This window comes from Ambystoma mexicanum, chromosome 3q (genome assembly GCF_040938575.1).
Source record: "Ambystoma mexicanum isolate Mex_15411 chromosome 3q, UKY_AmexF1_1, whole genome shotgun sequence".
NCBI classification, from domain to species: Eukaryota; Metazoa; Chordata; class Amphibia; order Caudata; family Ambystomatidae; genus Ambystoma; species Ambystoma mexicanum.
The window spans coordinates 1262380361-1262404269 of record NC_090926.1 but is presented as its reverse complement, the minus strand read 5'-3'; the positions used below and the strand labels follow the sequence as shown (position 1 = coordinate 1262404269).

The 23909-nt window shown below is 52.4% G+C and overlaps 1 protein-coding gene across 3 annotated transcripts in view; it reads right to left on the bottom strand.

Annotated features, from left to right (window-relative positions):
- Positions 1-23909, bottom strand: part of LOC138447850 (beta-1,3-galactosyltransferase 2-like) — a 583663-nt gene that overhangs the window by 128601 nt on the left and 431153 nt on the right. For all 3 annotated transcript variants that reach the window (XM_069604278.1, XM_069604280.1, XM_069604279.1), the window contains one exon: positions 12116-12178. In XM_069604278.1, the coding sequence (XP_069460379.1) occupies positions 12116-12178 (63 nt within the window). The remainder of the gene's footprint in view (positions 1-12115; positions 12179-23909) is intronic.

The window sequence follows — 23909 nt, the reverse complement described above, 5'->3', positions numbered from 1 at the left end:
ATTCCCTGTCGTCAGGCTGGGAATCCTCGGTAAAGAAAAAACCAGTATCAGTTTCGTTTCTGATCTGTCTTTCATAGTAGTAACCAATCACTGATCTCTGCGTCATACTGACCACAGCCAATGACTGCCCTCTACCTAAGCCCCGCCTCTGGCAGCGATCTTCAGATTTGGAAGCACGTGAAGTGGCAGTATGACCAAGTGAAGAGCCGCAGAGGGGTAGGCGGGAGGGTTCGCATGTGAATCCATGCCAGACCCATGCTGGAGAACAACAGTTACAGGTAAGTAACTTGTTCCTTCTCCAGCATGGGGTCTGGCATGGATTCACATGCTCATGAATAAAGAATACATAGCAGTACACACATGCACAACCACGGGAGGTGGCAAAGGCTCAACATTAAGCATTACATCAAACTCAACATTAAGCAATCTTACCTCCTCACCAGGCTCACCTCAGGCGAACAGGTTGCGCAGAACTGCTTGGCCGACCCTGGACTCCTCCCTGGAATCCCGATCGACGCAGTAGAATTTCGTGAAGGTGTGCGTCGACCTCCACATAGCAGCCCTGCATATGTCCAGCAGGGGCACACCAGATAGGAACGCCGTGGTAGCTGCGATCGCTCTGGTGGAATGGGCTCTCGGACGGCCAGGCAGCGGTCGGTTTGCCAACCGATGACAGTACATGATACAGCCGGAGAGCTATCTGGAAATGGAAGCCTTCGAGAGAGCCTTCCCCTGATTGACAGGTCCAAAGTTCACAAAGAGTTGTGACGTCTTCCGAAAGCACTTTGTGCGGTCCACGTAGAACTTCAGCGCTCTAGCCACATCCAGCGAGTGCAAAGTCCTCTCCGCCGGCGACGAAGGCGACGGGAAAAACACAGGCAACACCAAGGGTTCGTTGAGGTGGAAGTCCGACGGCACCTTGGGCATGAAGGAGGGGTGCGTCCTGAGCACCACCCTCGTGTCGTGAAAAGTCAAGTACGGGGCCTTGCAGGAAAGGGCCTGGATCTCTCCCACCCGTCGTGCGGAGGTGATGGCCACAAGAAACACTGTTTTCCACGACAGGAACTTCAACGGGGCCGAGTGCAGAGGCTCGAACGGAGGTCCCATGAGCTTGGTCAGCACCACGTTGAGCTCCCACGCCGGGGCCGGAGCCTTCACCGGCGGGAACGATCTGAACAGTCCCTTCATGAACTCTTTCACCAGACGATGGGACCACAAGGACGTCCGCCCCGTGGTTCTGGTGTATCGGGAGATCGCAGCAAGATGAATCTTGATGGACGCGTGTGCCAGTCCAGCCTTGGCCAGCGTCAACAGGTACGGCAGTACTTGGGGAGCCGTAATCCTTAGAGGGTTAATCTTCTGTGCGTGGCACCAGACAGAGAACCTCTTTCATTTGTGTCCGTAGCATTTAAGAGTCGAGGACGCCCTGGCCTTTGCAAGAACCTCTCTGCAGTCGGCCGGTATGTCGTATCCTCCAAACTCTAGCGCTGTAGGAGCCAGGCCTGCAGGTTCAGCGACTTCGGGTCGTGGTGGAGGATGGCGCCTCCTTCCCTAGAGAGCAGATCCGCGTCCACTGGCAGCTTGATTGACGGGGACGCTGACAAGTCCAGAAGGTCCGGGAACCATATCTGCCTCGGCCACGCAGGTGCGACGAGGATCATCCTGCACCGTGACCTCTTGAGCTGGTTGATGAGCCGGATCAGCAGTGGCAGTGGGGGGAACGCGTATAGGAACAGGCCCTCCCAGGGGAACGAGAAAGCATCGCCCATGCTCCTCGCCTGGGGAAACCTGCTGGCGAACCTCAGGCACTTGGAGTTCGTAGCCGTCGCAAACAGGTTGATCTGGGGTGTGCCCCACCGTCGGAAGAGGCGATCCACTAGATCCTGCCGTAGCTCCCACTCGTGGCACGAGCGCAGCTCCCTGCTGAGTGAGTCGGCGATGGTGTTTTTTATCCCTGCCAGATGAAACGGCACCAGAAACATCCTTTGGGCGACGGCCCAATGCCACAGGTCCTACGCCTCCTTGGACAGTGCTGGGGACCTGGTTCCGCCCTGTTTCCTGATGTAAAACATGGTGGTGGTGTTGTCAGTGAAGATCCTCACCACCTTGCCCTTGAGGGACGGAAGGAAGGACCTGAGGGCCCAAAACACTGCACGGAGCTCCAGGACGTTGATATGGAGGGACTTCTCCGTCGGGAGCCAAAGGCCTCTCGCGTGCAGATTTTCGGTGTGCGCTCCCCACCCCTCCAGGGAGGCATCCGTGGTCACTGTCTCCTGGTGGCCTGGGGTCTGGAAGTCCATGCCCGCCATCAGATGCGCGCGGGTGCCCCACCACCGGATCGCTCGTCGGAAACTCTCGTCGAGGTTGATCCTCTCCTCGAAGCTGCCCGTCGTTTGTATCCAGCGCGCGTCCAGGAACTCCTGCAACGGGCGCATCCGGAGCCTGCACATGGGAATGAGGTAGATGCAAGAAGACATCATTCCGAGGAGGGACTTGATGGATCTCACCTTGGCCGAGTCGGCAACCAAAATCCGCTGTACCTTGCCCAGGATGGCCCTGGTCCTTTCCTCCGACGGGGAGGCCAGAAGGGACACTGTGTCGAGCTTCGCTCCCAGAAACAGTGCGTCTTGCGCGGGTACCAGGTGGGACTTGGCGTAGTTCACGGAGAATCCCAGGTCCGTGAGAAGTTGGACGGTCCTTGCCGTGTGCTCCACGGCGAGCTCCCTCGTCTTGGCACGGATGAGCCAGTCGTCCAAGTAGGGGTAGACGTGGATCCCCTCTCGGCGCAGCTGCGCCGCCACTGGTGCAAGGCACTTGGTGAATACCCTGGGTGCCGACCGTAGACCGAAGGGAAGGGCTCTGAACTGATAGTGACGCCCTTGGACCACGAACCTGAGAAATTTTCGGTGCCCCTTTAGGATGGGAATATGGAAGTAGGCATCCTCCAAATCCAACGGCGACAGGAAGTCGCCCTCCTCCAGCTGCCCCAGGACGTGCTGGAGGGTGACCATCCGGAACTTCTGTGCCTTGATGAACTTGTTCAGCCGTCGTAGGTCTAGGATGGGGCGCCATCCTCCCGTCTTCTTCTTCACAAGGAAGTATCTTGAGTAAACTCCGGAGCCCCGAAGCCTCTTTGGGACGAGTTTGATGGCGCCCTTCCTGAGCATCGCCTTTACCTCCCGGAGAAGCTGAGGGACGTGAAGCTCTTTCCTGGCCACAGGGGGGATGCGCGGGCACCTTCTTTGAAACTCGAGCGCGTGGCCCTGGGCTAGGGCGTCCAGCACCCAACGGTCGGTGGAGATGGACTCCCACACGCTGACGAAGCTCGCCAGCCGGCCTCCCACCGGGGTGCTTCGGTGGGGCCCGACCCCACGGCCGGTTCAATCCTGCTTAGACGAGGCTTTGCCGCCTTGGCCTCCTTGGCGATGACGGCGGGGTCCGCCTGACTTGCCTCGTCCCCTGTACGCTTCCTGAGACGACGAACGGGCCGCTTGACGGTAGGTGGAAAATTCGCCGCCGGAACCTTTGGAGGCGCCCTTGCCTCCGCAGCTCCGAAAGGGCGGCCGCCGTTGCTGGAGAACCCCGAGAGCCCGGGCCGTCTCCGTGTCCGCCTTAATGGCTTGAAGGGAATCGTCCACTGTTTTCCCAAACAGGTTGTTCCCATCGAACGGCATGTCCAGGACTCTGGTCTGTACGTCTTGACGGAAGTCAGTAGCCTTGAGCCATCCACGCCGCGTAAGGCACACGCCGTTGCCCAACTGGCGAAATCCAGTGTCGGCGATGTCTGTCGCAATAGTGATGACGTGGTCCGACGCCACCTCACCTTCCTGCAAGATCTCCAGGGCATCCGCCCTCTTGTCGTCCGGTAGGAAGTCCAGCAGGGGAGCCAGTTTGTACCACAGCTCCCTGTCGTAGCGGGCTACGATAGCCAACGCGTTGGCCGCCTTAATCGTCGTCGCTGCAGACGAGATGACCCTGCGCCCCATCGTGTCCAATTTCTTTCCCTCGCCGTCCGGCGGGGAAGTCGACGTGGAGGCCGCACCCCCCCCGCTTTCTTCCTGGCCGCCGCAGAGACGACGGAGTCCGGGGTAGGCTGTGCCCGGAGGCACAAGGGGGCCGCGTCCGGGGCCCGGTACTTCTTCTCGTACCGGTCTCTTCTAGCCGGCGTCGTGGATGGGTTCTTGGGGAGGGCGAGGCCCTCATCCCAAATATCGTCCAGTAGAGGTACCGCGAGGACCGTCTTCCTCTTGGCCTCGCGCCGCTGATAAAGGAAACCTTCCTTCTTCTTCTCCTCAGGGCAGAGCTGGAAGAGCTTGGATGCCCTGGCGATCATGGAGTGAAATGATCCAATCTCGTCGGGCGGGGAAGCCCGGGTGGGAGGTGACGATGGAAGATCCTCGTCGTACACCTCGTCGTCCGTACCCGTCGCGGCCGTGACAGTCCCTGTATCATCCCGAGTCGTGGACGGGGAGGAGGGCTGAACGGGGCGCGACGGTTGAAAAGGAGGTGGAGGGTGAATCCTTCTTTTCTTAGGAGGGGGCTGCCAGAAGGGCCTGGTTCCGGGTCCCCCGACGGGAGTGGTTCCTCCACTGGTAACGGCAGTCTCGTCCTTATCTCTGATCATAAGGACTGTATAGCCAACAAAATGGCCGCCGAGTTGTCTTGCGGCGCTGGCAGAGGGGAGTCCGACGGGCAGTCAGGGGCCCCGTCGGTACCCTTGACGATGTCGTCATCTCCTGCGTCGGGATCCCTCCCGACGGGCTGGTCTTCTTCCACGCCAACGCCGTGGCTTAAGACCTCGATCAGTTCTTCCTCAGAGGTTGAGGCCGAATCCACGATGACCTCCTGCCCCCCCCTTTTTCCTCTCCGTCGGAGGTTTCACGGGGGTCCTGTCGATGGGCATAAAAGAGGACTCCCTCCGCGGCGGCAGGGAGACTCTGGGCCCCGAAGTCGCCACCACTGGTGTAGCCTCCACAGGCTGAGCCAGGGCCGCCGCGACTGTCTCGATAGAGGCCTTAGTTGGATTAAGGCTTTCACCACCTTAGGTGCGCTCACAGCCTTCTCCTTGAGGGGGGGGACACTTCCTTGCTCTCCCTCCGATGGGGCCTTCAAGCTCGACCGGGGCCTCTCCAGGAGCTTCGCCGGGTGCTCAGCCTTCCTCTTACCCGACCCAGAGCGTTGGCTCGTGGTTGATGGTGCCGGGGAGGGTGCGCCCTGCCTGGCGCCCGTAGAGCCCGACCGTTCGGCGCTCCCGGTGCCAGCGGACTCGCGGTGCTTGGCCTTGTGTTGGACCCCCGTCGCCGGGGCGTCCTCTAAGGTCTTAGAAGACCGCTCGGATTTCTTCCTCTTCTTCTCGCCGGACGGGCTCTTCCCTTCCAGCCAGTTGGCGAGACGTTGATGGCGGTCCTTCATGGTCCTCTCCGACATGTTGCCGCAAAACGCACAGTCCTTCTCCACGTGCGTCTTGTCCTCATGTAGGCAGTAAAGACAAAAGGAGTGTTCGTCTTCCTTAAATACATTCTGCAGCTGGCATCCAGGGCAGACCCTGAACAGCTTTCCGGGCGTCGAGCTTCCCTTCTCCTGGGCCATGACCGAGATGGGCCTGAGAAACTTCTGGAGTCCTCCAAAAGCGTAGCTCGACGAAATCTTCACCCTTGAGGGGCGTAGACGAATCCGACACGGGCCCCCGTTGATCGGATGGAGAGTCGGTGGAGCTTGAGGCTCTTTTGACCGAAAAAACGAAGTTTTTGAGAAAAACGTGAAAAAAAATAGCACTAACGCTCGAGAGCAATAGCACGAGGATCCCAACACATGAACGTGCGGTAAAAATTTGAAGATGGCTGCCAGAGGTAGGGCTTAGGTAGAGGGCAGTCATTGGCTGTGGTCAGTATGACGCAGAGATCAGTGATTGGTTACTACTACGAAAGACAGATCAGAAACAAAACTGATACTGGTTTTTTCTTTACCGAGGATTCCCAGCCTGACGACGGGGAATATTCATGAGCATGTGAATCCATGCCAGACCCCATGCTGGAGAACAGGCTCTTTTTTTGAACCACTGACTTCAGAACCATTGTATAGGCAGTATCTTCTCCCACCAGGATGAAGGCAGCGTCTTGTTCACAAAGTCCTCACTATTATTTTTTATCATTAGTATGGCATTTATTGAGCACAGACCTAGCTTCGAGAAGCAACGTAACACATTACAGAGGTATACACCAATCGAGATACATAACGGAGCGCTTTACAGAGGTGCACATTACAGATGCATAATGGAGCGTGTTAGGCAGAATCCTGTGCAGTGCCCTTAGGGACCACTACACACAATTAAGACTACAGGTGGCAATACAAGTTTTACCTTTGGTACAAGCCTGTACTACTAAGTTATAGTGATAGCAGTAGCAGAGCAGCCAGGCTTATCTCAAGAGTATATGAGCAGTAGCAGAGATTACCCAAAGGGACCACAATTACTGTGACTCAAGCAAACACTGACTCAAGGTTTCAGGTAAAAACATTTAAGTACATTTATTCTTAAACCATCAGTTATAAACACACCTCTATTAAACTTTAAACAAAACCACACGTTAAATATACTACAACTAACCAATTCACTTTGTACAGTAAGTCTCAAGGTAAGTTACATTTCTGGACCTTGGGCAAGGGGGTGAACAGTATAGTAGGACTTACATCCCACAGGGCAAAGATAATCTGATTGCCCTGGTCATATCAGGTAGCTCCGCATTGCACAACCCACAGGAAGCCAGTGTGATCCTTCTCAACTTGGGAAATGTACTAGCATGTGAGTACACTAATGGGTGGAGAGAATGGCTTCGGGGTCCCGCCCGTTTTCCACCAATGTTACCACCTCTCTGACTCCTCCGACCCCAAGCAAGGACATTACAGCCTCCAGCTTCATGCTGTATAACATCTGTGCATCTTCTATCTTCAGTTTGATGGCAACACCAGTTTCTGACTTCCTCGGATGAATGGGCCTTATTCCTCAGGTTCATATCACGTGTGTAGGGACTGCAGAATTTAGCTCTCTGCTTTCATTTAAAATGAATTTCAGCTCCCAGCCCTTGCAGGTGTTCCATCTTTTCTGTTGACTCGAAACACTGTCTCCCAGCGTCCTTGACAAGGTTGGGCACAGCGACTGCACTGCTAGCTCTGCTTTTCTCAGGGAAATCAGTGTGAGTCCTCGCCCTGTGTTTTGAGCCTTTCCAATGTCTTCCATTCATTTCAAAGCAGCTGTGGCTTCCATCTTTATTTTCATAGCTGTTCATGTTAGTTGCTTTTAGGATTCTGCAAGCAGTTCATTGAGTTCTTTTGCACCTGGCTAATGCCTATATGTGTGTACAGCCATGCCACCTCTTCATGATTACTTTGGCGATGTCATCCAGTTATGGTCTGAAGGGCTGGTTCAGTGGGTGGCATCTGTCATCTCGGAGGTACGCGTCGGGGCGGGTGGGTTATTCAGAGTTGAGGCCCCCTCAACACTTGACTGGTGGATCTAAAGCTGTCCGGAGGGAGGAAGGGCTTCACTTTTCGCAGGTGGGAGGGCTGATATCAAGCTGTCTGAGTTTTGTTTCCGAGGGACTTGGCGCAAGAGGTGCGCTCGGGTGTGAAGTCTCAGAGTTCATGGTTGATAGCCAGGTCTCAATGTCTGGGTGATCGTGCTGTTGGTTAGGAGAAGGAATTCGGTCTTGGAAGGGTTGAGCTTGAAGTATGCACTGGACATCCAAGTCTGGATCAGCGAGAGGCAGGTTTTGAGCCTATGGATGTCCTTGATGGGGTTGAACATGAGGTTTTGCTGTGTTGTCAGCGTATTGGTGGATGTGGATGTCTTGTGTGCCTAAGAGAGCTCCCAGTGGCTCCATGTATAGATTGAAGATCATTGGGGAGAGGATGGAACCCTGCGGACCTCCACAGGTGACAGGTAGCATTGGCGATCTAGAGGAGTTCATCTGAACAAACTGCTTGCGGTTGGCGATGTAGGACTTGCACCAGCGTAGGACAAGGTTGCTGATCCCCATGCACCGATGTAGGCTGTCCGTAAACGCCTGGTGGTCTACGGTGTTGAAAGCGGCCGAGAGGTCGGGTAGAACCAGGAGACAAGGGTGGCCGTCGTCAAGGATGTTGATGGCGTTGTCGACCACCTGTATGGTTGCTGTCTCCATGCTGCATCCGGCTCTGGATCCGTATTGGTAGGTTTGGAGGAGATTGTTGGTGATGATGTGTTGCTGCAGTTGTGCGGCTACCGTTTTCTTGATGATCGTACCTAGGATGGGAAGATGGGTGATGGGCAATAGTTACTTAGGGTGTCTGGTTCCAGAGTTGACTCAACCTGACTGCATAGTGCGGCCTAGGAGGGTATGGACAGATGTTGGAAGCGGTGGTATGATCGCGCGGCTTGACATTCACTGCTAATTTCCAGGTCCCTTTCTCTAATCAGCGGCATTCGGCAGACGTGTAGGCTGCAACCTCGCGCAGCTCCCTCGCGGAGGCCGTGGTTGTGGTCGGAGTATCCAAGAGTTGCTAGCACCAAGAAACGGCGCCCAGGACCAGGATCGGCACTTGTGCCCTGCCCAAGAGTTCTAGCAGACCCAATCCGGCGGCCAGTGAGCATCGGAATAATCCCGTGAGGTATGACACGCAGGTTCGCGGGGGAGAAAGATACAGAGCACCTTTAGCTTCATTACCGCTCTCTGTTTTGTTTATCCCTCCTTCTGGCTGCATAGTGGGGGAGGAAAGAGACTGATTGAGAGGAGGGGTGCAGTCTCTCACACAGGTCTAGTTCGCCCTGGAGAGGGGCTGTGCACACGCTTAGCTGGCTTTTCACTCTGCTGGCACATTATGTAATCACAACTTGTGCAAGGAACCCTTAATTTTCTTCTGGCCACTAGTACTTAAGGGGATCTCCATAATCTATGCCTTTTTGATCCAGGAGTAGTTCCTTTTTTCCCCTATCTACAGTATTTAAGGTCCTCCTACTCAGATGGAAATGGAATTAGGGCAAGTTGGCCTTGCATCCTCTCTCTCCTCGCCTACAAGGGATCGGGTACAGGAGGTTCTGTCCCTCAGCACCCGGAGAAGACGAAGACTGCAGAATATGCGCCCTGAACCCAAATTGCATATAGCCCCCGCAGCCCCTGCGATTGCTTTAAAAAGAGAGAATAGTATCACCATGGAGTTCGCTAGCAAGTCTGCTGGCCCCCTTGTTCACGAGGGGTGTGAGAATCCCGTAGGAAACAACATGGAGCATTTGAAGTCATCTATTGAGGTCCCGCAAGAGGAGATTGGATCCCCTCCATCCTCCTTAGACCAATCTATACTCGATCACTGGCCGGACTTTATGGCCAATATTGCCAAGGAGCTGCTGCTTTGCACAAGCCCCTTTGATTTGGGACTCTTAGTGAATTCACTAAGTAAACTCGTGGGGGATCCAAGCTCCCTCAGAAAGAATACGGCTTCACAAACTAGTCCTCCCCTGTCAACTCTATCTTGGAACCATCTGTTGTGATCACAGCATTGGCACAGAAATCAGCTCAAGATGCCTACAATCCCTCCACACAGATGAAGGCCCTCCCGAAGTTGGGCTCCTCCCAGAACCTGCGTATTAGAAAATGTTGGATGTCCAAAATAGAAGACACGTGCACTCAGGATTTTGTTTTGGACCCAAGAAACTTTATTATCAAGAATATCAACAAGTTTAATGGGCATGAACCCAGAGATGGTTTAGAGAGAGAACGGGGCCGGGTGTGGTCAAGTTATCAGATCTTAAAATCCTCCGTAGGATGGACCTGAGAGACTGGAGTACACATGGCAATAAGGACTGCGTCCTGGTGGGGTGTGGGTCTAGCTCCCTACCTGCCTTCCTAAGACTGTGCAGATACATGCCGAGAGGATCCACCTGCTGTAATCTGATTATCTGACCATTTATTCGGTTAAGGCGGTCTTCCTTACGCCATGCCTTTGCTGTAGTGTGCATTGCATACTGGTGTGGACACACTTTCTTTCTTGCTCATTTTTGTTCTTGTGCTAAAAATTGCTTGTATTGTTTGTTTCTTTGTTGTATGCGCCCATAAGCCTTTGGGGACCCGGTGCGCAACAGAAATCATAAACATAAACAGAGTGGGTTTCTTTAATAGATGGAGGGTTTGTCCTGTCTTTAGGGTCGAGTGGAAGGTGCCTTGAGTTAGGGAGCTGTTGATTATATCCATAGAGGGAATGAGAGCTTCTGTTGGGAGGGACTTGAGGATGGATGCTGGGAGGATGTCTGTATATGATGTGGCTTTCAGGACAGCTAGCGTTTCGATCAGGTCCTCTGTCGAGAGTGTCTTGAATGTTGTCCAGGGTGTGGAGGTTTTGCAAGGAGGGACGTGAGGTGGGTCTGTAGATGCAGAGCTGGCGTCTGTGTGCTGACGAATCTTGAAAATGTTGTCGATGAAGAAGGTGTTGATGGCGGTGAATTGTTCGATGGAGTGTGGTAGGGCAGTGTTCGGTAGCCGGTTGACACACTGCTTGATCACTTTGAAGAGGGATCTGCTTTTGTTGCCGGCTTCTGCTATGGTATTCTGATGGTAGAAGGCCTTGGCTGTGTTGATTTGTTGTCGGCGGGTTGCTCGGAGTTCCTTGAGGAGCGCAAAGTGGATGCTGTCCTCGAGCGGTGCCAGGTACTTTTGTTTCCTGAGGACTCTTTTGCTGAGGTTGAGTTCTTGCGTGTACCAGGGTGCTGATGGTTTGGGTTTGCAGGTTTGTTGTTTCAGAGGTGCGTGTTGAACAATGGAGGCTGAGAGGGTGGCGTTGAGTGCTTCCAATAAAGAGTCGCAGTTCGGTTGGGGGTGTTTACGGTTCATGTAGGGTATATGTTGGCCAAGTCTTCTGTGAGGATTTCCAATGGGAAGTTCTTGAAGGATCCGAGGGTTTGTTTGCTGGAAATGCTTGACTGGGGTGGTATGCAGGATGTTGAAAGGCACGGCTAGGTGGTCAGACCAGTCAAGTGGGAGAGGAGAGCTGCAGTGGAGGGAAAACAGTGCATTGATGATTAGGTAGAGGATGTTACTTTTCTAGTGTATTGCGTCTTTTGTGTGCTGTGTGACACTGAGAGTGTCGAGTAGGTTGAGGAGAGCTTACTTCATCTGTTTGGTGGCCTTGAGGCTTGGGAGGATCAAGTCTCCTAGGAAGATGTTTGCGTGCGTGAGAGACATGGTGGTGACAAGGTTGGTGAAGTCTCCAACTAAGGCAGTGTTGGGTTTGGGTGGACTGTAGATGAGATGGGAGGCAACTTTGTCCATCGGGGAGAGCAGGAAATGGCAGGAAAGGACATCAAAGGAGCCATTGTTGTCGAGGTCGAGACTGGTGCAGGGCCATAAGGTATTGTATATGACTTCAAAGCCTCCGCCTGTCTTGTTCGACTGGTCTCTGTGTTGGATGCTGTAGCCTTTGGGGACAAGGACATCTAGGATGTGTGTGTCAGCCATGTCTCGGTGACGAAGATGGCGTCAAGGTTGTGTGTAGTAATGAGGGTGGCAATGTCTGCTAAATGGGTGATAGCTGAGCGGACGTTGGCGAGCATCAATTTACATGTTGAGGATGGTGAGGGAGTGTTCATGGGCTTGAGGCTGATGTGGGTGAGGTTGCTGCATTGCAGAGTCCATGCTTTTAAGGATGGGCAATGTCGTTGGCATTGCCTGGTGATGGAGGGGATGGCCTGTTGGGACGGAGGGAAAAGACACATGCCAGCGTGTGCTTACCTGTTGTCTGAGAAGGGGTTTGGGCCCTGGGTCCTCCCTGTCCGAACAGGTCCAAAGAGGAATTGCCCTTTTCTTTGTCCGATGAGAGACGCCATTGATCGAAGAGTTAAGAGCAAAAAGGAAGAGGCAGGGCTAAGAGAGTGGGCAGGGTTTAGGCCAGGTGATCTAGATCCACTTACAGCTGTTCAGTAACTGCTCACTCTACTCCCTGGCCATTTAAGACATTCCAGCATGCTTCAGCCTGTCTCATCAATGACACAAAGAAACGTGACCACATAACGCCCATCCCCAAGGAGATTCATTGGTTCCCCTTAGAAGCCTGCAACAGATACAAGGCATTCACAAATAAAGTTCCATCCTACCTGGCAGATAAGCTCTCCAGCTGCAGAGGCCATCCCAGCACTAGAAGGTACAGCATCGCCAGGCTGGAAAACAAGAAATGCAAGAAGATGAAAATGAAAAGCAGACCCTCTCATGCCACACTCCTGTATTTTGGAAATACACTTCAAAACATCAGCTGTCTCCGACCTGCATGCATGTCAGGAAGGAGCCGAAGACTTGATTTCTCAAAGATCAACTTGTTAGGCACCGGTTGTGTGACACCTCCTCTTCCTCCACCTTCACCCCGTCTAACCCATCCTCTCCTCTTTAGTGGACAGTGCTCTGTTGTTTCTCAGCTAAGTTCTTTCAACTTTCATAGGTGTAGGGAAGACATGGTATCACAAGTATGACACTGACACAATGGATACAATTTGTAAAACGTTTTTTGAAAACATTGAGGTCGTCGAAACGCTTATTTTGCCCTATAACTAAGATGGGAGTAGTCTCAACCGTCAAGAGATATGATATGATATGATATGGCATTATAGATAAACAAAACAGTCCTAGTGGAGTCCGTCGAATCAAAATGGCTATGCTAACAAAAACCTAATGCCTGCCTTATCCATCTCTTGTACAAAAATTGCAAAAAGGAGAATTGCAAAGGAAAAATCATTATTCAAAAGAATAAAGGTAGTTGAACCAGCTCTTCTCCTCAAATTAAACCTCACAGAGTAAGGCTGTCCCTGTAGGCAGGATGACACATTCTGGCTTGGTTTCTGGCACTCTAAGCAGTTCCAAAGCATGGATTGAGGACCGCCTGGCCTTCCACATTAAAGTCTCTTTCTTGACTTTCAAAATTGTATTCCAACGTAAAGTTTACAATGGTCCCCCTCTGCCAGGCTCAGACCTTACAGCACACAGTTCACGTAGGTACCCCTCTGTTGGGCTCAGACCTCTCACGTCACAGTTCAACACAAACTTACCGGGGCTCCCTTCCCCAAATTTATTGTACTTCAGGTCTGCCACAATTGGGCTTGAACCCCTTTCGGATGTCAAAAACTTTCAAATGTGCGTGGCTCTCTTTCCAGACGATCGCAGGACCACTTCGACTCAAAGTATATGTTTACTCTTGCTCAACTCACTTTTGCCATTTGTTCGGTCTATAACTTCAAACAGTGTACCTTTCACAGAGACTTTCGAAAGTGCTACTTTCTTTTGCCGTACCACTACTTTACTTAGTATCGCTGATCTCACAGCTGCTTTTTACCTCAAACTTCATTCATAGGTCTGCCTTTCTTTGTGTCTCATCCACACATGGGGCCTCATTACGAGGTGGGCGGTAAGGGATTACCGGCACCGGTAAGGGCACCAGTGCTGGTAATCCCTTACCGCCCTACTATGAGTTCCCTTTGCGGGTCCTTCCTTAACGCCTGTTTTTTTCAGGCGTTAAGGACGGGACCCGCAAAGGGACTCTAGAGCTAATAACGGTACAGCAATTTGCGGTACCGTTATTAGCGCCTTCCCCATTCCCATGGAGCCCTATGGGGGCTCAAATGGGAATGGGGAATGGCCCTGGTGAATGGGGAATTACCGGTCCCACCAACCTTGGGATGGACCGGTAATTGCTCCATTCAGCAGGGCGGAGTCGGAACGAGTTTGGAGGCAGCCATGGCGCTAATAGCGCCATGGCAGCCTCCAACCTCGTAATGAGGCCCATGTACAGCCTTCACTTGTGATATAATGTTGCTACTTTATTCGCTTTAACACACACCAGTCTCTCAGGTCGCTTACCAACTCATCAGCTGTGTGCGCTTCTTTCCTAATTGCTATTTCCAATTCACGAGTCAAGCTTAGTACCACAGGCTGGGCATTTCCTCCCCAACTCTGCCGTTCACCCAGGAGGGTCACTGGCGTCCTTGAAACACAATGCAATCTTCACTTGTGGGCTTTGACCTTCTCCACGTGTCTTTCACGGTCTCTCTGAGGCAATGACCTCCAGTAGGGAACCCTTGGGGTTTTCAACCTGCTGCTCTCGTCCCTTGGTCCGTTGCTCTGCCCCAGTAGGTGTGCCCTTGTCCCTTGTCCGTTGCTCTGCTCCAGTAGGTGTGCCTTCGTCCCAGAAGTTCTGCTCGTATTTGTGTACCACCTTGCTCAGAGTGTGTCTTTAGGTATGTTATTCATGTGAGGAGAGCTAACTGGTATCAGGTGTATGCACTTCGTGTAAAGTGCCTGAATTTGCCTGACCCAATTAACGGGACATGTCCAGTATGATGTGAGAGAGTTAGTCTGGTTACTCTCAGTCACCCTCTTCCTCGGCCCGGTGTTTGGGTAAAAAGAAGTGTGGGGGGCGGCTGAGGGTTGGGACTTCGGAAAGTCCTACAAAATACGATGGGGTAGATAAAAAAGGGGGAATACCACATCTCACCATCAGCTGTCTGACCCCCACTCTCCGAAGACCCCTCCCCCAGGTGATTCTCCCACACTGGTCCACCCCCAGTAAATGGATCCAAAAGCGATGTCCATGTCCTGGCCACCTGGATGACAAGTCCCCGAGGACTAGTGGGTGATACACCCTTTGGTTTCTCACATAGGGCACACCACAGTAAAAAGACAGGTGGGCACCTTGCTTCCATTAAGATGTTTAATGGACTTCTCAAGGGACCCTTATCTAAACAGATTCACATAAAAAGCTTCAGGGCATAAGGCAGGGGCACCAGGGTCCTGCAAAGAATACTTGTGGGGGCTTTTTCTTTTTTTCCAGAACAATGGACATTGCTTACACCCCTCAACCTTACTTACCTGTAACTGTATTTCTCCAGCATTGGTCTCTTTCCTAGATTCACATGCTTCAATATTCCCCATCGTCAAACTGGGAATCCTCAGTTATTTAAAATAATTATATATATGCCATGCATTACCTACCGTAAAGGCATTTCTGATGATTGTATCTGCTTAGATTCACATACTGTGTATATAGTCCGACACCCAGTGATAACCTCAGAGTATTGCATCTTGTCTTTCGGGAATCGAGAGAGGACGTCGACATGGGTGTGCCTGTAACACTATCCCTATGTTACGTGTAATGTGCCCAAAATCCCTCACGCGTCAAGGTCCCTCTGATTGTATTTATTCTGCTGTGAGGGAGCCCTATGGCTATCGTGAGTGAGTACAGAAAAGAGAGAAAGTAGTAAAACGTCTATGTTCCTTCCATCCGAGCGGGGAGGAAGGGTGGGTGTGATGCTGGAAATGCATTGGAGGGACAGGGCCTCCCTGTCCTTGTCCTGTAGTCCTTTTTCATTTGTGTTCTGTATTGTTTTCTGCCCAGGAGTCCATGTGGGACTCCTGGCAGTGCAGCTCCTCCTATTTTTGGTTTGGTGTACAGACCCATGGGATCCCCTTATGGCACCCATGGGTGGGGGTACAACCCTGTGCACCTAGTGTATGTTTTTGGGCACTTGTGCGTGGCCCACTGAGCAGGGTATGGGCTGGTGGCAGCTCCATGCTGAATTTGACGGGTGCTCTGAGTTTCCTCCATTTTGGGATACCCAGGCCCTGCCATTGGAATCAGTTGATTCATGATAGGAAACAAGATTGCCCCTGTGGCCTCTTGCTTTCTATTGCCTGTTACCTTGTTTTCCCAAAGTCCTGGGAAGCCCTGACTCTGTCACTTCCCCCTTACTGGCTGTTGGCTGGAAGTTCCATATACGGTGTTGTTGTGAGGTCGAGGCCAGACTGGCTGGAGCATTCCCAGTGACTGTTTGCTGTGGGTACACCCTGTGGGTGGGACCTAGGTGAATGGAGTGTGTGACCAATATGCACTTCTTGTTGTGGATGTCTGGTTTCTGGTGTTTGACACAATGACTGAGACAGCCCTGCACGAAACTGGTATGAATGCAGTGTGTAGTGTTGAATGGCTGGGTACTTGTCCCAATACACATTCCTTGTTGTGAGTGTCTGAGAGGGAGGAGTATGGCCTGAATGCACTATATGCCTGATAGGCTGACTGACTGCTGAATTCCCTTCTGAGTGATTGGTTGCCTGAGTGTGACCCAGCAGAATGAATGGGAGATCTACTAGTATATCTGGTTGACTCTCACTGCTAGAAATCGTTCAGAAGCTGGAGTTGAAACTGGCATTGAAACTGAAGCTGAATCTCGAAGCCGAGCTTGTAGAAGAAGGCTGACTGCTGTCTCCCTTCGCCGAAATCCAAAAGCTGCCGAGCCGTCGAGACTGATCCAAGAGAGGACCTGGCTAGGCGCCCTCTTCCCGTGCTCTGAGGGACCATCAAGCACCGCTAACCTTCGCCGAAGCTCCCTGTAAGTCAGACCCTCAACAGGCTGCCGACCGGAGACGAGGACCGCCGAGGAGAACTAAGATAAGCATCGGACATTCCGTCCACCGTCATCGACCAGGGTTCACAGGTTTGCTATAACCCCTGGAGGCCTGTCAAAGCCATGTTGCCCAGAAGCGGGGACTGATTGACGCCGTGCCATTGACGACCGGAGCTGCACGCTCCTTTGCCTAAGACTTTTGATTCACGGACGTGTTCATCCGCACCACCGTCTGCCTTATCCCGCCGGAGAAGGCCAGGCCGTCGACACGCCGAGCAGCATCCGCCAGTGGGTTTCCCGCCACCGAAAGACCGTATAGACGGCAGAAACCTCGACTCCCTTGTTGGGCCACAGTTCTTCACAAATTCTTTGTGGTCCTGAACTATCGACATTGAGGTGATCCGCACGCCTCTTCCTTGCAGGACGTCCTTGTTCCGCCTTCGACGAGCACAGCTGGGACCGAAGCTGCTGCCTCAACGCCAAGTTCACTTTCTTTGAGGGATCTCGACGATCCGTGGCTCCTGCTTTAAAGGGAGCCGTGCAAGAAGGATCCGTCAACGACTCGTCGTCGAACTCTGCTATTCCAGGTACATTGGGGTGGTAGAAACTTTATAGTAGCAAATAATACTTATAGAACAATCTATGGACTGGGCTTGTAGTATATTTTTATTTTACAGGTTGCCAAGGTGGGGGGATCTCCACACATAACTGTGTCTAGTGGTAGGGGCCAGTATTCTGCCATTGTAGATTTACAAAGCACAAAGTGAGTTACTGTGATTATGTATATAACCTTGAACCTTAATTATATAAAGACTGTGGCCCTCATTCCGAGTTTGGAGGTAGCCATGACGCTATTTGCGCCATGGCTGCCTCCAAACCCGGGTCCATGTCTGGTCTGGGTGAATGAGGACTTACCAGGATATTCCGACCTGTGCGGACCCGGTAAGTCCCCATTCACCTGACCAATCCCCATTCCCATTTGATCCCGCATAGGGCTCAATGGGAATGGGGAAGCAGGCCCGTAATTAGCGCCCTGGTCCCTTATCGGGACCCGTAAAGGACGTGTGGGCCGACCACACGTCCTTTGTGGTTCCCGCTAAGGGACCTCGGAATTGGACGGTAAAGGATTACCGGCACCGGTCTCGTTACCGGTGCCCGGTATCCCTTACCACCCAACTCATAATGACCCCCCGTGTTTTAATTAATACAGTGTGTGGACATTCCTTTGTGGGGGCTTGGGGACTACACTGTACTTAAGAACCAGCCTGCATCACCTCTTGAGAAGCTAGTCCTCGATTGGCGACGTTACCAATAATAGAGAATCTTGGCTGGTGTCCTCTGTGCCTCTCCTCTGCCATATAGAGAGCAGGAGTACAGACACCCCCCTCCCGTCTTTACAGTGGGCGCATGCATATATGCCAACATTCTGTGACCAAAAATCTGTAGGAATCTTAAAGTTTCAAAAATAGTCAGGCAAGGAGGTAATGATAGGAATAGGGCACGTCAGCAGCCCATTGTCATTGAATAAGCCCGCCGCCGCGAGTGCATTCAATGGCAATGAGGCGCCTGCCACGCCTTCTGCCACCACGCCAGCTCGGGGGAGCCCTTGAAAGACTCCCCCGAGCTGGCTTCTTTTGTCAAAGGCACTCGTGACAGAGGGGCGCATTTAGCCCACCGCCGTGGGCGCATTTTGACATCAAAAGCCTGTATGCCGCGCCTTCTCCCGCTACGCCAGCTCGGGGAAGTCCTTGAAAGACTCCCCCGAGTTGGCGTGGTGGGGGGCTAATGGCGCCTTTTGTCAAAGGCACCCACGGCAGAGGCGCGCATTTAGCCCACCGCCGTGGGTGCCTTTTGACATCAAAAGCCTGCATGCCGTGCCTTCTCCCGCTACACCAGCGAGCTGGCGTGGTGGGGGGTTAATGCTGCCTTTTGTCAAAGATTGCTGATTCAGAGACAGGATGCCCTTCTCTTCCAGCTGCCACTGAAACGAAAAAAAATTGGTTTGTCTTTCTCAGTGGTTTAATTCTGTCCAGGTAAAACATGACTTCCCTATGCACATCTAACATATGTAGGCTTCTTTCGGCATGTTAGTAGGGTTTTGGAAGAAAGTAGGCAGTTCTATTGATTGGTTCCCATGGAACCTTGAGATAAATTTAGGCGCAAACAGAGGGTGAGTGTGCAGAAGCACCTTATCTCTGTGAACTGTAATGAAAGGGTCTAGTACTGAAAGGTTCTGTAGTACACTAACCCTTCTAATAGAAGTGATAGCCACTAGGAAGGCTGTCTTATAGGTAAGATCTTTGAAATTAGCCTTATGCATAGGTTCAAATGGATAAGTCTGGTTAATACCACATTCAGGTCCCATCCGGGAGCTGGATTAGATATGGGGTGATGAATCCTCTTGACCCCTTCCATGAAAGCCTTAATAACTGGTATCTTCCACCACAACACCTTCTGTTGTGACGTAGTGTAGGCTGAGAGAGCAGGTAAGTGAACCTTAAGGGAATTAAAAACCAGCCCTGAGTCAAGTGAGTCAGGTATGATATGATATGATATAAGACATTTGTAACACGCCTATACACAAGTGTTTCAAGGTGCGACGAGGCAGGGAGGGGGGACAAAAGGAAAGACAGACAACGATCATACTAGGCCAGGTGTCATTCAGATCGCGCAAGTGCATGGGCAGAGGGGGAAGGGAAAGTGCAAGGGGAACGGGAGAGGGGAAAGTGCAGTACAGGGGTAGTAGAATAACAGGATAAATAATAAGGGCCAGCTGGTGGCAAGTGCAGGATAATTGCAGACAAGTGATGGGGGGGCTGTGGGGATACAGAGAGTGGCTGGGCCAGGGACCGAGATCGGTGAGAGTGGCCCAATTACAGATTCACTGCAGTTTCAGTCAGGAATTTAGCAGGGGAGAGGGGGAGAGAAAGCAGAAGCAAAGAGGAAGGTTTTGAGGTGCTGCCGGAACCGGAGATGGTTCTCCTCAAGTTTCAGGGAGGCAGGAAGGCTGTTCCAGAGGGAGGCCCCTGCCGCAGAGAGAGGTCTACCCCCAACTCGTTGCTTGGAGAAGCGGCTGACCCTGAGGGAGTTGGAGGCGAATGAGCAAAGAGCTTGAGAAGGAAGATATTTAGGAAGAGAGAGTTGAAGGTATTGAGGCCAAGGACAAGTCTCACAGTCCTGTTCTGGTTGAGTTGCAGAGGGCGGAGAGTAGCGGCAGGAAGATTTAGATAGAGGCTGTTACAGTAGTCCAGCTTAGAGAGAACCAGGGCTCTGGAGACAGTGAGCTTCTGGGGGAAGGAGAGGAAAGGAAGAATACCTCTGAGGAGGTGCAGCTGGTAGTGTGACTTCTTAGAGACGTCAGATATGTGAGGAGAGAAGGAGAGTGTGGAGTCGAAGATGACCCCAAGGTTTTTTGTTTTACAGGTAGGAGCAGGAAGAGGGCCAAGAGAGGCCGGCCAGAGAGCTGCAAGGAAGGGAAGGAGGGAGTGGGTGTGCCGATGAGTAGAATCTCAGTCTTACTGGCATTAAGACAGAGGTCATTGGTGGCACACCATTCCTGGAGAGCAGACAGACATTCAGAGATGAGGGAAGGAGAGGAGGATGCCGAGGGTAGTCTGAAAATGAGCTGGGTATCATCCGCATAGCACTGAAAGTTGGGGCAGAGAGTGGCGATGCGGTGGGCAAGGAGTGCCAGATATTGGTTGAACAGCCAGGGAGAGAGGTTAGATCCCTGGGGGACACCACAGGTAGAGAAAAAGATGTCAGAGAGGAAGGACCCCAGTTGGACCTGGGATGGTCGATTGGAGAGGAAAAAGGTCAGCCATGCCAGAGCCTGACCAGTGATACCCAGGTTATCACAGAGACGGTTCAGCAGGATGGCATGGTTGATAGTATCAAAGGCAGAAGAGAGATCGAGCAAAATGAGAACACAGTGTTACAATCAGGGTTGGAGAGCAGGTCTTCACAGATGTTCAGGGGAGCAGTTTCCGTGCTTCTGGCAGCTCTGAAACCAGACTGATGGTCGTGAAGACAATCAACAGATTCAGCATGGAGATTAAGCTGGGAAATGGCCAGTTTCTCCAGGAGCTTGCCCAGGAATGGAGTGATGGAGATTGGGCGATAGTTAGCTGGGCAGGAGGGGTCGGAAGAGGGTTTCTTAAGAAGAGGGTGCACAAGGGAGTGCCTAAGGGGGGATGGGAAGTCTCCAGATGCGAAGGAGTGATTGCAGAAGTCAGCCAGGGCAGGAGCCAGGGAGTCAAGGTGGTCCTTGATAGTTTTGGAGGAACAGGGGTGAACCTGTTTTGATGAGACTTTCAAAGATCGGACTTGTCTGGAGACCTTGTCAGCAGAGAGAAGGGGAAAGGCAGAGAAGGAGGGAGGAAGGGTGGCTGCAGAAGGGCCAGAGGAAGAGTAGGGAAGAGTAGGGAATAGACAGAGGGAGGTGATAGGAGTTTTTGAAATTAAGTGAGAGGCCAGTGCCGTGCAAAGGGCTTGGGAGGGGACAGGAGAATTAGAGACTGCAGCAGGGTAGGCCAGTTCCTTGCAGATTTTAAAGAGTTCAGCCGAGTTGTTAGATGCCGCAGAGATGTGGGCTTGGATAAGGGCTCTCTTCTTGGTAAGAACGGAGAGCCGGTATTGCCTTTGGAGCAGGCGGCAGGCCAGTTTGTCAGAGGATGAACATGAAGCACGCCATTTCCTCTCTGCCACCCTGCACTTGCATTTTAGGGTGACGAGATACGAGTCATACCAGGAGTTACATTTGGCTTTGGGCTTCAGGCGGATTCTCATACCAGGGGCAAGGATATCAAGAGTATCAGATATAGCAGAGTGGAGAGTGAAGAGGGCTGTGCCAGGGTGGGAGTCAGCCGAAGGGGGCGGGGGGACGAGAAGGTGGTAGCGAAAGCCCCAACTGACACGCGCTTCATGGGTCGGATGACCGAGAAGGAGGGTGGCAGTGATGAAGGTGGCTTTGCCTGAGGGGTAGGGAGGGTGAGGAGGGAGGATAGGAGAAAGTGATCACTCCAGGAGAGAGGAGTGGAGAGAGGGACAGAGAGAGGAAGGTCAGCAGAGATCAGGGCATCAAGAGTGTGCCCTGCAGAATGAGTCGGCCCAGACGGGAGAATAGAGAGTGAGAGAGAGTTGCAGAGGTTACGAAAGTGTCCAGAGGGAGGACAGGAGGCATCCAGGTGGATGTTGAAGTCTCCAAGAAAGAGGAGTTGAGTGGTTGAGGACAGGAGTGAGGAGGAGAGGTCCGCCCACTCGGAGAGGAAGGAGGAAATTTGCCCGGGTGGCCGATAGATAGTAGCCACAGTAAGGGAATGGCTAGGAGAGAGAGAGAGAGTCGACAGACAAGGCATTCAAAGGAGGAATAGGTCTGCGTAGGAGTGACAGTGGCAGGAATCCACTCAGCGAATATGAGGGCAACACCCCCACCAGCACAGTTGGGCCTGGGCACGGAGATGATCTTGTAGCCGTCAGGTAGGAGTGTGTCAAAGCTGGTGACAGAGCTGGCCGTGAACCATGTCTCAGTGAGACCGAGGACATCAAGGTCCAGTTCCTCTAGAAGGCGACAGATGTCAGAGGAATGTTTGACAGTAGAGCGAGAGTTTAGAGTGGCAATGTGGAGAAGGTTGGCATCCTTGAAGGACTTCCGGGGAGGGGTACAGATCAGAGGTCCGCACTGCGGAGGTGGAGAGGGAGCACGAGGGGGGCACAGAGGGAGGGGGAAGGCAAGGTAGCCGCGGACAGAGGAGGGGGGACAGCAGGAGAGGAAAGGAAGTTGATGAGGCGTGGGAAGCGTCTATCAAAGAGGTGAAGGTTGGCCTGAGGGCTTTGGACCAAGACGATCCCATTAGAGTAGATATTAATGATGGCCTTAGAGGATTGGAAGGAGGCCAAGAGGACATCCCAACGGGTGCCACCATTAATGGGAGAAGAGGAGAAAGGAGAGAGCACAGAGACCATATGAAGGGTCCATAGATCTGGCGAAAGCACAAAAAGAGGATGTCGGTGAGAGTTTCCTTGGAGGAGGCACTGGTGTAGGTATCAGCGATAGGGAGGCCTTAGTTGGAGATCAGGATGTCCTTTTTAAACTTTTTCCTACCAGATTTAGTGAGGAGAGCAGGATAGTCAATGGAGAAGAAGTTAGAGAAGATAGGCGACATGGAGAGCACCATAGAATAGGAGGGAGAGGAGGGGGGGGAAGACAGTAGAGAGCAAGCTGACAGGATAGCGAGCGGCAAGCCAGTAGTGCAGTAGGACAGACTCTCAGGGTTAAAGATCTCACAGTGCTCAGTATGGAACCAGAGAGAGGCCATCTAAATTTGAGAATCCTGAGCGGGGAGGAAAAGGCCTAGTTTAACACAGTCCAGACACAACAGTAAATGCGTATTGAATATGCGTGGGAGGTACAATAGAATATGCGTGGGAGAGCAGTCAATGGGATTGACACCCTTGGTGTTGCACCAGATAACGAAGCGTTTCCATTTACTGGAATAGCAATATCGGGTGTTAGGTTTTCTCGCTTCTTTAAGTATGTGTCATGACCACAGGCCGCAGAACACAAAAACTACACCATCTAGTGATGGGGGCAATGGGTCACTTGACTCACTTATGTCCCTTTGGGACCCATAAACACAGGGGCCCTGGCTGGACTCAGTCCTGGCTCCTTTGGCGCTAGGCTCATATAAAGATGTGAGCAGGAACACTTTATTTCAGTGTAGGAGTGCTTTTATTTTACAAGAACTTTCCAGGAGCTGATACATCCTAATGTGCTGACTCCTCAGGTGTGGCTCCCTAGGCCTGGTCTTCATCTGCTGACTCATCGCGTGTGGCAGGCAGGTTGAACCTGGTGGTCGTGGCTTCAAAAGCTCAGCTATATTAGCTGCTCAATCCTTAAGGCCGGTGCTTTGCGTTACTGTGCACTCGCGTGCAACGTGACGCTCACCGCCGCTTGGACCAGTTTACTTACCTTTGAAACCAGGCGTTCTCCTGCATACTCACCTCCAGGAAACCGGTGCTCCATCGCTTCATCTGCAGACTCGTCTCCTGACATCCAGTGATTTTGATCCCGACGCTGCAGACCGCGCTCCGCATCCACGAACTCGGACCCTGAGTTGGGGAGTTGGGGGGAAAAGCGTACACAAATTTCCCTGACCATGTGACCCAGAGTCCGTTCCCCTTGAAATGGTTCTGGGGGTACCTGGAGGCGTAGTCTTGGCATTGAGCATTCTCCACAGTTGCGAACAAGTCGATCTCTGGGAATCCCCATTCTGCGAAAACGTTGCAGACGATGTAAGGAATCGGCCCTGGAGACTATGGGACTATTGGAGACACTAGTGTTCTAGTGTGTTCCGCTCTAGTCCTCACCCAAGATGGCTGACGCTACTACATAGGTCGGCTCCTCCCCTCTTGCCGGTGCGTTGTATCTGTTTTCTTTCAGACCGCGCTGCTGTGTGTTGTGCACAGTTTCCTCCTTGAGAGCCTTCGCTTCTTCCCTTGGAAG